Genomic DNA, 18,456 nt, shown 5'->3' with positions numbered 1-18,456 from the left:
TGCTGGGGATTTGAGGATTGGGAGGAGATGAGGTGCTTGAAATATGATTGTTTGGAGAGGGAAAGGGCAGCACTGTAGGATGAGAGCATAAATTTGAAATGGAGAAAATCTGCCTTAGAGTGTGATCTTCTCCACTGTTGCTCGGCGGTTCTTGAACACTTTTGGATCTGCGAGGGTGAGTAGTGATTGCCAGAGCAACAGAGTCCAGAGCAGAAGTAAGGGAGGCATTGTATAGGGAAGCAGCTTGTTCACGGCAGGAGAGAGGGAGGATTGGGGAGAGAAGTGAGTCAAGCAGGGAAGAAAGTGTCTCGCGGGCACACGCAGAAGTGCCCTCTAGCTCTGGCGCCCTGCCTGCCGCCGGAGCTAGAGTGAACACTTATTATATATATATATATATATATATATATATATATATGTACTAAATTGCAAACGATACTGGTGGCATGTGTATATTAATAAATAATATAAAAAATAATCTTCACATAACATATCAGACAGCTGCTCCACAATTTTTGTCACACGTTCCGCCCATGCAAAGCAGTTCCCCCTCCCCCCACCCACCCCGGAGCAGCTGGTCACACAACCCCAATCTGCAAAGCAGCTTGTCACATAATCACACCCCTTGGCATAGCAACACTCGTCACTCCCCCCACTGCACAGCAGCACTTGTAACCCCCCCTACCACCGCCATGCACAGCAGCACTTGTAATCCCCTCTGCACAGCAGCATTTGTAAACCCCCCACCCACCACCTGCTCAGTAGCACTTGTCACATTCCCACCACCACCAGATCTCGTTATTTAAGTGCTGTCACTGCTGCAGGTTTGATCTGTCCCTCTAACTGGACTGACCACTTTTACCCATTTCTGAGCATGTGGAAGCAATCGCACAACTATTGTTTGCTGCCACAAACTACTATCATTCAAACAAGCCAACTAGTTGGCAAGCTTTAATAATAGTCATCCAGTTTATGGCCACCTAAACTTTTTAATCAAATTAGTCAACTTTTTTTATCAACTGAACAATTCTGACATCACTTAAGTAGGGGGACACTGTCCACCTACAGGACTTCCATTTTAAAAACACAAATTAAAAAGAATGGATTTCACATATGCCATCAGACCCCTTGCACAGCAGCTTGTCTCAAAATTCCACCCACCTTCTTTTGACAGATTGTTCAGTTAGGGGGAAAGTGTGGGAGCTAATGGCAGATTAACGTTTGGAAAGATAATATGCTGGTGTGTAGTAACAATTACCCAACTAATTGAGAATTATGATAATTATGATCAGCTTGAAGCACCACTGGAGGACAAAATTTAAACCAGTGTTGTGCCTGTGCTAAATCAGGGATCTCCAAAGAGGTGATGTATGCTGCTGTGAAAGCAAGAGAGGGAGGCCCTCAGGAAAATATACTATAAAACAAGATGGCTTATAATATCCAATAGGTCGAACTTAGACCAAACAAAATACTCAGTAGTGTGGCACACTGTTTGTTACCTTCTCTCACATTTGTAATGGTATCTCATGTAGGATGGGATGCATGACGAATTGCAATTTGCATGCGATGCATCCCAGCGTTAATTACGCCGCTATGCATAAAGACAAACGTAAAGGACCCTCAGTGAGAGCTGTTCTTTGCAAGTGAGGAACTTCCGGGTCTATGACCCAGAAGTTTCTGTGACATCTTTTTGCATATGCACAGAATGACACGCACGCCATGGGGGATGCTGGGATGAATCCAATTGGATCCCTTCCTGGTGGGCGTCGTGAATAGAAGCTCATAGGCTTCTACTTAGCAAGAAATTGGTCAAAAAGGTGCTCTATGTGCAAGAAACCATATACAATAAGGAATTGTCATAACTTATACCTATGGAAAATGTTATTTACAATTCAATAAGCAATGTTGAAGTAGGTGAGCTGTGAATGGTGTAAACAGATATTTTCATTTATATAATAATCAATCATTTACATCTATAAATTAATTTCTAAGTACCTATTTTAATGCTGCAGGATGTGTGAACACATCAGCCCTTAGATAGTTATAAAACAAGTCTACAAATTCTGATTTATAGGAACAACACAGATCAAGGCTAATCAAAGACTGTAATTACATACCATCATCTCCTTCAGACTGTCCTGCTCTATAAGGCTTGTATTTTGGTTTTGGAGCAACTACAGGTGCAAACTTCTTAGGGTTTTGTTGAGTTGATACAGAGATGCTAGGTGTACCAAACCCTTGTGTAGTCTCCATTCTGACAGTGACATGTCCCAGGCTGTCCCCAGAGCTCTTTGGCGGTAGCCATGATGGATGAGACATCTTTCAGGTCTAGAAAAAGGCAAATATAAATTGGAACCAAATATACATTATGTGTTGAAAAATATATATTGTTTCTTAAAATTCCAGCAAATCCTTACCGGTAAGGAACACTCATAGTAATTTGGCAGTTTAAAATACAATCAGTTTGTATTTAGTTAATAGCAGGCAGTGCACCTTGATATCGGTGTTACATTTAAAAGGCTTCTAAAACTTCAGGAAACATTTGTTTTGTTATTTGCAGGGGCTTATGGGCATATTTACTAATTATTGTGTTCTAAATCTAATAATTAGAAACTTGGGCTCTGATAGGAGCATGTCCCTGCAGTGTGTTAAACTAATGCAATCACTAACCCCAGTATTGTTCTGCATACACGTGGTCTGCTGACCCCGCATGTGTGAACGAAGAGCCCTGGGGAGGGATCCTACAGATCCATCTCCTAGGCCACAATGACTAATTGAAAGATGGGGCTTCGCATTACACAGCTTGGTAAAATGTGCAATTAAGTACACTCCATACGGGATGCCCCCCGTATGGAGTGTGCTTTAGTGCTCCCTATTCATAATACTCCACACAGCTATAACGCTGAATAAAAATGTGCTCTTCAAAATGAAAAGCCCTTAAAAAAAAATCCATGAGTGAATACTACTATAAAAGATTTATGGTAAGTGCTGAAACAATTAGACCTTCCAAAAGTCCAAGCTCTAAAAACCTATATGTAGAATATCACATACAGAGAACATAACCCATACTTGCCAACTCTCCCTGATTGTCAGGGAGACTCCCTGAAATAACAGCAATCTCCCTGTCTCCCTGAAGAGTCTAGCAATCTTCCTGATTGCACTTTACCCCCATTCTTTATCGGTGATATAAAAATTAAAACAGAACTATGTACAAATGGGATTATTATCATTATGTCCCTACATTGGTTATAAGGCACAATGACCCATATGGCAACATGCATTATCTGAAAAGTATCAGTAAGTTTTAATCAACAAACAGATCTCACTAACTGCTTTGAGGCTCATTTACATTTGGCTGTAAGTCACTTTTATGACTCGCCTCTCAAAACACACCCACTTTAACACGTGCTCATAGGTGTTGCTTTCACAATCTCCCTGAAATGCTTTTTCAAAAGTAGTCAAGGATGACATAACCCAATATATACATGATGAACAACTTAAATGTCATATGGTTTAGGCCACCTGGTACCTTAAAAGAAAGGTAAAATTGTTCACTCTCTTCCAGGGCATTAACACCTGATTTTCTTACCTTAGGAGAGGTTGCTAATTTTAGTTGCTAATAGTCATTGAGAAGATCCCAGATGTTGCTTTTCATTTGCATAATTCTTGAAATTTTGATAAGATTGTTAAACACTTACTCTGTTTTTTATATGGTCTTCCCTGGCTTGTAACTTTTTGCATCTCAACACTGCCTCAAGGAAAGCTGGATAACTCTCCTCGCCATATCAGCAAACAATGAGATCTTTTTCCAGAGTATTTCTGTATCCTAGTATCTAATTTTCTCTAAATAAATTTCCATTTAAAAAAAAAAAAAGGATAAATTAAACTATATTCAGGCTGAGTATCTACCATCAAAGGTCATAACCACAGGTTCTACAAGACCTGAAAGATGCCATAGTTTTACAAATGTGTCCTTACTCAGCTTTGCTCTCAGCACGACGCATGAACTAGTGGCGCCAGATATCACAAGTGTATTTTCGCATTGCCAGACTGTCATACTGTACATTGTTATTTGTCATGTATGTCACATCACTGTAGTACTGTATACTGTATGTATGAAATGACTTTTCCATGTTTATCCACACTGCTAGTCTTGTGATGTTGATTAGCCTGAACACTATTTCATTAATAGTATGCTACCTAACAATTTTGTATTCTGCAGAATAAAAGTACAGTATGTTCAGTGCTTCAATTTTATGACTGTTTATGCTCCATATAAATAAATATCAGTATTGTTCTGTTCTGGTACTGAGGTTTCACTTCATCAATAAATCTGCTGGTCGCAAGGCAACCCAAATGTGAATTTTTTAGGGTGGTTCACTGAAACAGCGGAATGTCGGCTAGGGATTTATGATGGGCGTCGAAATACCGGCGCCTATCATAATCCCGACGCCAGTACACCATCCTGAACGAAGGTAAATCCTCGGCGCCCTTAGCGTAAGACGCGGGGGGTTGTTAGGATTAGGGAGTCTAGCAGGGTTAGGTGGTGGGGGGGGGAAATGGAGAGATTAGGGTTAGGCACCCCTAGGGGGGGGAGGTTAGGCACCCCTGGGAGGGTTAGGGAGCGGTAATGGGAGTTTAGGATTAGGCACCACCGGGGGGTAGGTTAGGGTAGGCACTAAGGGGGAGGTTAGGGTTAGGCACCACTAAGGGAGGGTTGGGGTTAGGGGGGCAGGGGAAATTACGGTACTTACCTGCCCCTTTCTGGATCGTGATCCTGTTGGGCATCCGCTGTCGGGATTTGAACAGCCACCGGCATTTCAATCCCATCCCATTGAATACTGTGATGCAGTATTAATGGAGGGGGACAGGTGAGGCGTCTCTGGTGGATGTAGGTTTTTTACAGCCATTTTCTCACCACTACGTCCTTAACTGTGTGGAGTTTGTATATTCATCCTGTGTTTGTGTGGGTTTTCTCTGGGTACTCTGGTTTCCTCCCACACTTCAAAAATATACTGGCAGGTTAATTGGCCCCCAACAAAAAAAGTTAACCCTAGAGTGTATGTGTAAGCATGTGGTAGGGAACAGATTGTAAGCTCCCACTGAGGCAGGGACTGATGTGAATGGACAAATATCCTCTGTAAAAGCACTGCGGAATGTGTGCGCGCTATAAAATATCTGATGATAATAAGTGCATTTACTAATCAAAATATAGGACCTACCAGGGATATTCAACATGCAGCCCTCCAGCTGCTGTGGAACTACACATTCCAGCGTGCCCTGCAAGTTTTAGAATGCTCTAATAATTAAAGTGTTGCAGGGAATGTTGGGATGCGTAGTTCCACAGCGGCTGGATGGCCGTATGTTGAATACCCCTTGTATATCCTTTAATAAAAAATCCACATTCTACAATTCATGTTTCCTCTATTTCTCCAGAAACTGCACTACAGTAGGAACATTTTCATCATCTGAAGAAAGAACACTCAATAGCCTCATCTGCTAGTGGAAAAAGACATAGGTGTTTTAACCCCTTCATTATTTTTCTGTTAAGTTTTGAAAAAAAGTTTGAGACAGCCAGGAAAGAAAAAAATGTTAATAGCTCTGGAGGCTTTTGCTTGTACTGATTGCTGAGGTTTGGCAATACAGTTCGGGCAAACAGTTTTATCCTTCTGTTGTAACAACAATTTACACTGGCCCGAAGACAAAGAAAAAAAAAAAAATCTATTACTGTCTGTCCAAAACGTGATATGAAGGACCCCTAACTTCTAGGGCTTAATCTGGAGTGTGGAGTATCCTTAAACTGGCCATAGACTGGTGTATGGTGGCAATCTCCAGTCACTGCCTGGAGTCAGCTGAACGACAGTCAGACAGGTTTCATAACCAAACAACCCAGACCGTTTTTCAGGCTATGAACGATTATCGTTCAGGTCCATACACTGAACAATAAAGGGGCAATGAAATTCTTAAGCACGGTAAACATTGTGCCAACGGGCGGATCCGCCGACACAGCAGTCGATCAGGTAAGCTCTACAGACTTACCGATCGGCCGCTCGACATCACAACTGGGCAGACATTTCAATTTGCCCGGTCCCTGCAGCAAGTGTACCTGTACACACAGCCAGATTCGCCGATATATCTGAAGATATATCGGCCATCTACTGTGCTGCAGAGCAGATGTGATATGTCTGTGTATGACGTTCACAGACATACTGGGGGTACACACTCGCCAAAGTGCTCGCGATACATCGGCTGTAAAATTGAATGGCCTATATAGCTCAGTGTGTACCCAGCTATACACAGGAATTTAGCTCCTGGGCTAAGTGCTTATGAGTTATTCAATTAATTCCTGCAAATAGCCCTGTGGCTGCATTTATCACGGACTTCAGCTTGTGAACAGAAAACCGCGTTAAGGAGGGCTTCGCGGCTGGTTGCACGTGCAAGTGAATTTCCTCCTAATTGTTAAAACCAGCTTCAATGTGTCTGGATTTAGAAGCCTGGAAGTGGTGCATCAGCTCCAGCTTCCTTTGCAGTTATTATCATCCTTTATTTATATGGCACAAGTGTTCCGCAGCGCTTTGCAAAGTACAAATAAGTGAACAAGTAACTTACAGTACAAAACAATGCAGGACAAGGTTATATACATTGCTGCATTAGTGATCATAACACTCAAATAAGCAACAGGGCGTAAGCAACCAGGTGGTAGGTGCCTGAGTGAATAGACGACAGTATAAGGAGTAGCACAAGAGGGTAGAGGGCCCTGCTTGTGGGCTTACATTCTAAAGGGGCGGGGAAGACAAACAGGTGTGACACAGATGGGGTAGACAGGGAGGATAGTTACAGCATTCCGCATTAAAGAGGACATGACATGCACACGCAGGACATACTCTGGAATGCTGGAGATTCACATACTGACTTGCAGTCAGAACTGCTGCAATATCAGACTGGAAGCAATATGATTTGGTGACTACAAGTGAAGGAAATGCCCTGTAGATTCCTTGCAAAAAAACACTATCTGCTTGCAGTACTGTAGCTACAGACAGGAAAACAAGCTGGGAAGAAGGAGAGGTCCTATACATCAGAGGGAGTATTAAAGAAACAAACAGTCTTTGGCTATGTAGCTATAGTGTGGAGCAGAACAGAATGACTGCCATGGAAAATCAAGTAATAAGAAAGTGTGAGGGAAGAGGGAAAAAAAGGGAGCTACATATTGTCAGAGAATCCTAGGTATATACAAAACGGACAGGAGAAGCTGAAGGGGAACACTGAACAGCAGCCATCTTCAAACAATATACTATCAAGATTATATACAGAGAAATTGGAACTTCTCTGGTAAGGCAATACAAAAGAAGAAGTAGCCATTTCCAAATATAAGATTTAGTAATATCCTTCTAATCATTTTACTGTAGAAGTATATAAAAATTAAGCTTAGGTTGTTATTTACACAGTATTGTTAAGTTTGAAGAAAAGTTGGTTTCTAACCATTACAATTCCTTTTGAACTAAGGTTATTATTAGCCATACACAGTAACTATTTTAAGTATAGAATAATTCATATTGTTCCTATAGTTGTTACTGGATATTTGTAAAGTAAAAGTGTCACATTGACATCTTATCTGTAAAATTAATTGGCCTGCTCAGGGACTGTATGCTGCCGCCATGCAAGTTGAATAGCGGTGGGCAAAACATTGCCCAGGGGCTATATTCTGCCCGCCATGCAATTATGTCTGAGACCTTTTCTTCTGCCCCTCTAATAGCGGTGTGTGACCCGCTGAGTGTCGGTAGGGGTTCGTGCATTGCCTTAGTGTAGCAGCACTCGCCCATATCATTTGTACTTTGCAGCCAGTCAACTGGCAGCCTTTTACTGTGGCCATGTGACATGGCAGGGCCCGCTACCTGGATTCTTCTCCTGGAACTCCTCTACAGGCTACGATTGGGCTTTCTCCTTGCTGGGACAGCCTGGTACAGCCCTGATCTTTCCATCACTTCCAGTAACAAGAAGTAAAAATTGTATACCATAACCAAATATGGATAAAAATGCAGAAAAAAAGGCAAGTATATACTAATAAGCTGTATCTCTGCATTTTTCTTGCACTTGGTAATTGTTTCTCTATCTTTATATTGCCATTACAATTATAGTGCTCTGTAAAGCACACTATTGGGATTTTATCTTAATTATCTTCTTATTACTCTCCATACCTTTATTATTTATTACTAGTGACCCATCCCAGTTTCGCACGGGAGCAATTTTGAATTTACAGCTATAGTCCTTTTTAACTGAGGTCTTATAAGATTGTCCTGTAGACGACATTAGTTTTTCCTCCTGATGTCAACACGAAAAGATTTCGTTTTGACGTGACACGCAAATGGGCCACGTAAAGTTGTTCATGAGCAAAACAGTCTCCACTTAGGTAAACTCCAGCCATGTTAAGTGTCCCTGTGCTTTATTTATTGTCATGCCAAAGCAGAGACTTGTCTGTAATTTTACTCGTTTGAAATTAAAGAACCATTTTTCACATAAATGAAATAGGAACGGTAATAAAAAGGGAAAAACTTTAATTTTGTATCCGTAAACAGGGCTTACCTCAATTTTTCTGGAGAAGCAGGATAATACGTATCAATCTCTACATGGCATAAAATACAGTACATTGTTGTGATATATATTTAACGGTTTAGGCAGCGTAAGCCAAGAAAGCGCTCGGACATACGTTTTTTCATTGACTTGCTTCACTAAAATAGTCACTGCTCGACTTCCTTTCGTCATACATTGTTTCATGCACCTACTGTAAACCTTACTCGACAAATGCTCTATAGAATAGTGACAACTGCATCAAAATCCGTCCAGTGGATCTCGAGATCATCCCGAACAGACAGACAGATGCCTACCAGGGACTTTATGTTATACTATGTATAGAGTACATTATAGTAAACTAATAAGTGGACCAGTAAAGAAGTGATCGCTCGTGCTTGTTTGCATTTTCAACTATTTGTCTCTTGTTTGTCTCTACTACACCCGTCTCTCTATCCCCTTTGTTTCTATCTCTAATTTTATATGTGCATCGCTCTTCACTGTCTCAACATGTGGCTATTTGGTGCGATTTGAAGATAGATGTACGTAGACACATCTGTATAAACATACACACATTTGGGATATTTCTAGACGAGAATTGCCATGCATCTCCAAAATTGTTAAAGATTATCTGCTAAATTAAAGAGGATGACACATTTACCATTCACATGTCACATCAGTTGTACACCGCTGAAATTCCAGACAACTTGCAATTCCACGTTGCTGCTCTACCAAAAATAATGGTTGTAAACGTCTGCATTTTACTTTACAACCCAAGCTGTTAGCTAGATCTGATAATCTAGCCACTAGAATAATTGGCAAGATACAAAATCCTCTTTGTTATTGCTGAAGTTTTGTTTTGCTTTCTTTTTGTTTTCCCTTGCTAAAAAGGCAAGGTAACTAACATGTTTATTTTCTCCAACACTAGAGAAGAGGCAGAAGATACAGAGATGTAGAGAACAAAACAAAGAAAAATGCTGAACTTTTTTCTGCTAATCAGAAACACATTCTCTGCTAGATAAAGAGGAGATGGGGGTGTTATTTCTCAAGGGGCCCGATTCAAAGTTGTATGCTAATAGCATCTCTGCTGCGTCTGGAGGAGCAGCATCAGATCACCATCATAACCATCGACCGCAGTCATCGCTTATTTAAGTCTAAACTTATTCAGAATGTGCGACGGAACTCCTCTGTAGGGGCAGGGAAATCTGCTTCTGGAAGACACAGACCCTGGTTTCTGCACTCCCACAGAACAGAGGCAAAACACCTCTGTTTTGAGGAAAAAAAAATCCCCATAAACGTCCATTCCCCACCCTCAAACTACGTCGCAGTGGCAATGCAGCACATGCCCACAGCGGCCCCAGCGCATGCGCAGTCCATCCCCTTGTACGCAAACCAACCACAAGATTTTAAATATCAGAGCATTGTGCATGATGGCCGGTATTCTAGAGCATGAAAGTGGCATCCTGTTCAGGGGTCCAAGGAACCTACATGGCTGGACAAGGAAGTGCAGAGCGGCTTGGGGCAGTGGCAGGCCACCAACCTCGCAATGTAAGTGAGGGTAGGGTCTCCCTAGAAAGCTTATTGTCTCCTTTAAAATCTTGATCAGAAGCCCACAAGTTTCTAGTTCCATCCCTGATGGTAGACCAACTTAGTTGAGTATAAAGACTCCAGTTATAGTATTTCATGCATATTTTTAGCTCAGTAATAGATACCCCATTATTTAGATTAACAGTATCTCACTGGCAGTTTATCATGAATTCAGTGAAATGCAGTTAAGACATTTTTACACATAAAGGCAATTTCTTGTTTCGTCACAGGCACGTTTTTTTTCCTAGAAAAATAAACCTTTTTGAATGCACTTATAGCTGTGTAGCTAAACAGATGTTAAACATATACGTGATCAAATTGCTTATTACATGGGTTCTAAAACTAGGTACCACAGATTGATAATCCAGGACCAAATAAATCTATAGTACATGTGTTTGGCAGCCACCAACACAGATTCTGCCCATCATAAAATATATGGACAAACAGAAGCACAACACTTTCAACCACCACATAACTGAACCTAAGGAGGACATGCAATCACAATTTACTTATTGAGAAATTCTGAAAAATTATTAAAGTAAGAAACCTAATGTAGAGGTGCCGTAAAAAAATTGCTGATACTCTATCGTAGAGAATGTTTGGTAACTACTGGCTTATTACATTAGGCTACACAATTATGATTGTAAAGGACACAGATGTAACAATGTTTTTGTCCAGGAAAATATCGGTCTCAAAATATTAATATAGAAATGCAATTCAATTCAAAATAAGTGAAAAGAATTCACTGCAAGTGGAACACTCCATCTAACACCACCTTTGTGGTCATTAGCTCCTTCAGGGAAAAGTATAACAATATAATAAGTAATCTGAAATGGCAAACGAAATAACTGAATACATTCCAAAAACTTGGTTACCACTAAATAACCGTCCGTCAATAAGATTTCCAAAACATTGTTTTTTTTGTTTTATTCCTTATCATTATACTAAAAATTTAACCTATTTTTAACACAACAATGGAAATTATATTATAATATATATATATATATATATATATATATATATAGCTTTTCATTGACTTCATGACCTGCACACTGGGACAATTGCTTTGTAAGGTCAGCCTAACAACAGACTGAAGGGAAATTACCATAACACTGCTGCTTCCCATTTTACTTTGTTATTTTTTTTCACTGCTATTATAAATGCAAGTATGTATGGAAACTTAACTAATAAAGCATACTGAGTAGATCCTCATAGTAAAGTGGTGGAGAACACATACTGGTTCACAGGAAACCTTCAGAACAAGTATTTTTAGAATGCCTGTTAAGCATCTGGTAATAGTTTGACCAAGTTTTCTCCTGCAGTGGCTGCTACTAAGGCTGATGAACTGTGAAGAAACACAAAGTTGCGTTTACAAGAAGGTAGAGAACTGGTGGGCAAAATAATTGAAAACAAATTTGTAGAGCTAAATATGGTAAAATCCACAGGAAAGCCAGGAATGCCAGCCAAAGAGACACCAAAATCATAACTTGTTTATTTTTTGCTTATATTTTTACATTTGACTTACAAAAACTTGTGCTAAGTGCCAGATTTCAGGTTCTGTTGCTGCCAAATGAAGTCAAGGCCAGAACAGACCGCCAAACATTTTTTTGTTTTGTTTTAGCTTATAACCCAGTTTACAACATAGCCTGATTTTTCAGAGTGATTGAGTATTAACTGGAAACTAAATATGGAAAAAAAAGAGCACAGCCACTTAATTAGGTTTGTCTTCATTTACTTAAAGTTGATAGAAAACCTTTTGATCAAAGGTAATCAAACTGCGATACTAAACACATTTATTATCGAAACACCTTTATGCAACATTATTACTAGTGTTCCCGCTAGGCTGTTACAGCAGGGTGCCGCGCCCTGCCCGATTTGATGTCACTGAAATGCGCCCTGCCCTTATAGCAGCGCCCCCCTAGTAGACTAGTAAATCTCTGAGGACCCCGAGACTACTGGGAGACTAGTCCATTTTCTCGGTTTCCACCCACTACCACAGTAAATTGGGCGTGACAGGGCTGTGATTACGCAATTTGTGGCATTTGTCCTGTGCACAGCAACATTGACTTATGTATGGATTATTCACATACAGTATTGGCACCCATGTGAATAGAGATGTTGTAAATGGGAGTCATGAGTTGACAACCCATGTAAATATTTAAATTGACAATTTGAAAAAGACTTACTAGTGACCATCATGATACATTACGTGTAATTAGAAAAGCTTTAAATATAGTCTGTACACAAACAGATAAAATACACCCTACTCTAAAGCAGAGGAACATTAGTGTATGGAACTTAAGGTTGAAAAAAACTTATATGTAATATTAAAGACTACTAATGTAGTGTATTCATTGTTTATGACTGTGATAGATGATGTAACAAACAATATAATTAGCCACGAGGTTCTGACCGCGACATGCGGCTGCAAAACTGTTTTATGCTTTATGGGAAATAAGCAAGGCCGACACGGCTATTTGAATCTGTGCCTTAATGTGCTACAGTAGATCCAGCAGAACAACCTACAGTTATATGTAAATGTGGCAACTACATATTTTATTAAGAATATTGAAATTGAAAAAAAATCAACTAGAGTTAAGAAAAAAATGCTTAGAAAGAGACATTGGACCCGATTCAGACCTGTTCGCTAGCCAATGATCTCTCGTTGCTGGCGATGTTTGCTAATGTGCGCATACTTCGCAGTGCACATGTGCAAACTAGTAGGAGCGATCGGGATGCGCTCGCTCTGCAAAGACAGCCCATTGGAATGAGTTGCAGGAGAGGCTGTTTGTGGGTGGTAACAGGGGCAGGCCACTGGAAACGGGGGAGTGGAGTTGCGAACACAGGCGTGCCTGAGCATCCTAACGCCGTTTCAGAGGCGTGCATAATTAACAGGCAGCGTCATAGTACACGTCACCTGGTTGAATTATACACTGAAGTGATCGCAGTGCTTGCGGTAGGGTATAGTCAACCGCAAGCATTGCGGTCAGTTCCGATGGACCCGATGTACCAATGGTTGCAAACACTTCCAGGAGATGACGTGTGCAATGGGCGTCTTATGAATGGCTGGTGGGCGTTAGCATACACAAAGTGATAGCTTGCCAAGACATAGTGGGCATGCTAATGCCTTACCATGCGATCGCCTGCCTTGACGTCACTTAGCTGAATTTGCATACACTGGAAGCGAGCGGCCGCATCTAGCGAGCGGGTCTGAATCAGGCCCATAATGGTAAGGATAAAATTTAGCATTGCAGTCTGCACTGATATATTATTCACATTGCTAATATTAGAATTTTGGTTGACCACACAAGAATATTACCAAAGAACAAGTTTCATTACAGGACAGAAAGGAGAGCACAAGCTGTTGCCTTACCTCGGAAGGGGAACTTTCTTCCTATAACAGACGTCTATGTTCCGCTTGGAGAAATAATTCAATGCCTGTGAGGGAAAAACTGTCAGTTACAAAACTATACACAGGTTTTACACAGCTTAACCAATGTTACCATCTAATTGAACTGCAGAGCTGATACAAATAATACAAACTAGCATATTTCTGGGAAACATAAGCCCAATTTTTACTGCTGATAATGAGGTCTCTTATTAACTTACCATTATATACTACCAATACGTTATCTGTTTTCTACAGGAAATAGCTAATTAACTTTACTGGTGATGTTTGTATGGAATGTCTATCAGCATGTACAAAATTTCTATACTTGATGCAACTAATACATATGTGCAGCAACTCTAAGCAACCAACTAGATATTCATGTTAATGAAGGTGATATGTACAGTACATTAGGCAATCAAATTATTGGCTGCCATATTCATTCACATTATTTGTCCTTTGTTATTAAAATAGCCTGGAATGGTTTTTGCTCATAGAAATGCTATAAAATAAATAAAAAAACAAAAAGACATTAGTGTTTGCTACTCCCACAGAATTAGATAGTACACAGATATGCATAATATAGAAATAGTATCTGAGGTCACTCACCAAATCTTCAAATATTTATAGTGTTATTTTAAAGTCACATACCATCAATAAGGCATAGAGATCGCCTTCCCTCACATATACCATCATCCCCTCCCCACTGCCTTTGCCTTGGGTATTATGACCGCTGATGCAGCAATGTTTATAAACCATGTCCTGAAATTTTCTGTACTGTAAGTGACTTTATTCTTGTTGTGGTTCGCGCTGTTTCTGTTGATGTACCTTGTGAGGCGCTGTGGACCCTTTGTGGCACCACATAAATAAAGGATACTAATAAAATATATAAGAGGGGAGAAGTTGGTCACTCTGGCACCGCAAATTGATGTACCTGCTGAGCGAAGTCAATATTATATGTTATAAAGATGCACAGCATTCCAACATTGTAGAAAAGCACTAATGTGTTTATGCTGCTTAAAGCAGGATATCATGAACATTTCAAGCATAGCTCTGACTAAAAAGAATGAAGCTTGATAAAGGGCAGAGCTATGCCAGAAACGTTGCCGATACCTTTGGCTATGCTTTAGGCATAATAAACACATTGGTGTTTTTCTACAAAAGTTGGGAGTGCTGTGCATATTTATATATATATATATATATATATATATATTTAGTTATCGTTCATAGATATCGTACAATGTGTACGCACCTTAAAGCGATATCGTTGTCTGATCGTACTTCATGTGCTGGATGTTCGATATTGAACATCCAGCACATGCACCATCCCCCAAACAACTATAACGACCCACGGTCCCTATAGTAACCAGGCTAACCAGGTCGATATCAACCAGGTTAGCCTGCATGCACGGGCGATGGTCGATATCGACCATCGGTGCCCACGCATCGACTATCGTTTGGGAGTAGGAAGGGCCCAAACACAGAACGATATGATCGATAACGATATATCGATATCATGCTTATCGTCCTGTTAAATCTGATCGTGTGTACACACCATAAGTCCTGTAAGTTGTGAGGTGGGGACTCCATGGTTTGGACTTGTTATTCCAGCACATCCCACAGACGTTAGATCGGATTGAGATCTGAGGAATTTGGAGGCTAAGTCAACACCTTGAACCCTTTTGTAATGTTCCTCAAACAATTCCAGAACAATTTTAGCAGTGTGTCAGGATGCATTATCCTGCTAAAAGACGTCACTTTCATCAGGGAATACCATTGCCATGAAAGTTGTACTTTGTCTGCAACAAGGTTTATGTAGGTTCAATACTACATGTCAAAGTAACTATTGCATACAGGGAACACCTGACAAAACCTGCCATTTTGGAGATGCTCTGATCCGGTTGTCTAGTCATCACGATTTGGCCCTTGTCAAAGTCTCTCAGATTCTAATACTTGCCCATTTTTAATGTTTCCAACACATCAACTTCAAGAACTGACTGTTCTCCTGCAGCCGAATATATCCCAACCCTTGACAGGTTCCATTGTTAAGAGATATTGGGCGGGATGCATGATGCAACGCACTCCGGATGCAATGCATCTCGTTGGTCTTCGCAGTGCAGAGCTGGGAGCAGTGTACAGGCAGGAGTGCAACACGGCGTGCGTGACCTATGTCATGCCACCACATCTCCATAGGTCATGGCCCAGGCTCTCCTGAGCCTCCCTGAAGAGCCCAGCACTCCCCGGGCCAGCTGTACAAGTAAAGTCAACTCTGATAGCACTGACCTTGTGGCACACTTAACAACTGCTCGCGGCGCACTAGTGTGCCACGGCACAGAGATTGGAATACGCTTCAATAGAGGTTAGCACCATACTGATACAGTGATTTGTTATTGTGTGGAATTTTATGTTGTTTACCCAGTAGGACTTAAAAATAAATGTTGATCGTTTCAGCTGAAAAGCAGGGGCGACACATTACTGATGTTGTTGCTAAGACACCTATATGCCTCATACAAAGTAGTTACACCTCATCGGACGACGCCCGATGACATCACGTTCACCGCGTGGCCAGTTTGGAGCGTGAAGTCCGGACTTCTGCAGGCGGCTGACAGGTGAGTCCTAATGGGATAATCAATGTTTAGGGGAGGGGAACATAAGCGGTTTGTGTGCATTTTATATGTTACTATCTGTCCCTAAAAACGGGGATTTAAGCCCCAAATCGCCGTAGACAATAAAAGGACTTTTATTAACCTCACTTACAAAACTGAAGAATGCCGCCCGTCTTGCATGGAGTAGGGCACCGCAGCGGGACAACTATATATGTAAAAGGAGTGCCAGGCTTACAGTCTGCGTGCGTGTAAAAAAAAAAAAATATATATATATATATATATATATATATATATGTATGTATATGTCGAAGCCGGATGATTGGCCGAGACCAGATCTCAAGTTAATATTGGGCGATGCCATTTTATGTTGCCCCTGACGACGCCATCTTGCGTCGTCAGCATGAAACCATTGTGTGCGATGCTAATATGCTATTAGCATCGTGCGACTGCATTGCTACAGCATATTATTAAAAGTCCTACCATACGCACATTAAATCATACATATAATATACAAGACGCACAGCGCACAGTTGCGCTGTTTATTAAAACACTCTGTACATAAAATGCACCACGGATATTAGCGACTACACGCAATATCCTTACACTTACACATACCAAAACTTATAAAAAGTTTCCCTAAGCATTAAGGTTAATATTAGAGGTTTTATACGTTATCAAGTCTATTGTGAAATACATATATTTGGTATCTAAGGTTTAGTACATGATAAGCAGACCATGTTTGGTGCCATTCTAAACCACTGTTTATTTGCAGACTTCCGGTTCCATCGGCAAGGAAATCGCAACATGCGTTTGCAAGTTATGGATAATAGAGAGATGGGCATTGAAATGTACGCTGTAATGTAATGTTTATTAGCAGTGGTGTAACTAGGGTATTTGGAGCCCAGGGCAAATTTGAAAAGGGAGCTCCCCCCCCCACCCGATGTGCGCGCGCGGCTAAAAAATGGGCGTGGTCAGTTAAAAATGGGGCGTGTCAACATGACACACCCCTTTATTTTCAAACTGAACATTCCTATCCATATGCACCTTAACCCCAGTAGTACCCCTTATACAGTACCCCCAGTATGCAGTTGTGGTCCCTCTTATGCAGGCCCATAGTAGTGCCCCTTATACAGTATCCCCAGTAGTGGTCCCCCTTATACAGCCCCTAATTAGTTCCCCTTACTCAGTACCCCCAGTAGTGGCCCCCCAAATGCAGTGCCCCACGTAGTATTCCCCCTTATGCAGTGCCCCCAGTAGCAGTCCCCACAATGCAGTGCGCCCAGTAGCAGTATCCCCTTATGCAGTGCCCTTTATATGGTGCCCCCAGTAGTAGTCCCCCCCCCCCCTATGCAGTGCCCCCAGCAGTAGTCCCCCCCCATGCAGTTTTCCCAGTAGTGGTCCCCTTATGCAGGCACCCTGTAGTGATCCCCCCTATCCAGGGCCCCCTGTAGTGACCCTTCCTATTATTGCCCCCAGTAGTGGTCCCCCGAGTGCAGTGCCTCTAGTAGTAGGCCCCTTTTATAATGCCAACAGTGGTAGTTCCCCCCCCAAGTAGTATTCCTCAGTAGAGTAGCCCCCCCAGTAGAGGTCCTCCCAATGGCGCCCCCAGTAGAACCCACCCCTCCCCCAGTAGAGGTCCCCCCAGTAGTAGCCACCCCCCTCCCCCGTTGTGCAGATAGGTTAAATATATATATATATATATATATATATATTTAACCTATTAGTTATACTCCAATAAGCGGCACTCTGTGGTCTTGTTCAGCAAATAACGACACTGCACAGGTCCTTCAAGCAACGTTTCGGGCTTTATTGCCCTTCGTCAGGCTGCCCTGACGAAGGGCAATAAAGCCCGAAACGTTGCTTGAAGGACCTGTGCAGTGTCGTTATTTGCTGAACAAGACCACAGAGTGCCGCTTATTGGAGTATAACTATCTGTGTTACTAGCGGGCACCGTGGCTGATGATTGTTTTTGGAAGGAGTGTGCTATTGCATTGGACTTCATATATATATATAAAAATATATATATAAAAAAATATACTTACCTGAATCTCTGCTCCTGCTCGCGACGCCGCTCCCGCCCAGGCTGGCACGCTCAGCATTATGGGAGAGACGTCATGACGTCAGTCCCATTACCCACTGCAGGAGCCGGACGGAAGTCCGGCTCTTGCAGTGGGTGCTGCAGCAGTCAATGAGAGTCTGACTCTCATTGGCTGCTGTTTAACACACGCATCGCCTCCAGCGCTGGCGGCGATGCGTATGTTATGCACAACCTGAGCCCGCCTCCTAGCGCTATTGGGCAAGCGCTCAGGGGGA

At 41.6% G+C, this 18,456-nt stretch overlaps 1 protein-coding gene across 4 annotated transcripts in view; it reads right to left on the bottom strand.

The window, feature by feature from the left end:
- LPP (LIM domain containing preferred translocation partner in lipoma) overlaps nt 1-18,456 on the bottom strand; it is a 429,876-nt gene that overhangs the window by 272,466 nt on the left and 138,954 nt on the right. For 2 of the 4 annotated variants that reach the window (XM_088444788.1, XM_088444789.1), the window contains exons 3-4: nt 13,523-13,587; nt 2,115-2,325 (exon numbers count right to left, since the gene is read on the bottom strand). In XM_088444788.1, the coding sequence (XP_088300914.1) occupies nt 2,115-2,316 (202 nt within the window). In that variant the 5' untranslated portion in view covers nt 2,317-2,325; nt 13,523-13,587. Of the gene's footprint in view, nt 1-2,114; nt 2,326-11,334; nt 11,495-13,522; nt 13,588-18,456 lie in introns of all 4 variants that reach the window. The other 2 variants (XM_088444790.1, XM_088444791.1) reach the window with 2 other exon arrangements.

This window comes from Taudactylus pleione, unplaced genomic scaffold, assembly GCF_031769625.1.
Source record: "Taudactylus pleione unplaced genomic scaffold, aTauple2 ptg000372l, whole genome shotgun sequence".
Taxonomy (NCBI): Eukaryota; Metazoa; Chordata; class Amphibia; order Anura; family Myobatrachidae; genus Taudactylus; species Taudactylus pleione.
This window is presented reverse-complemented; position numbering and strand designations above follow the sequence as displayed.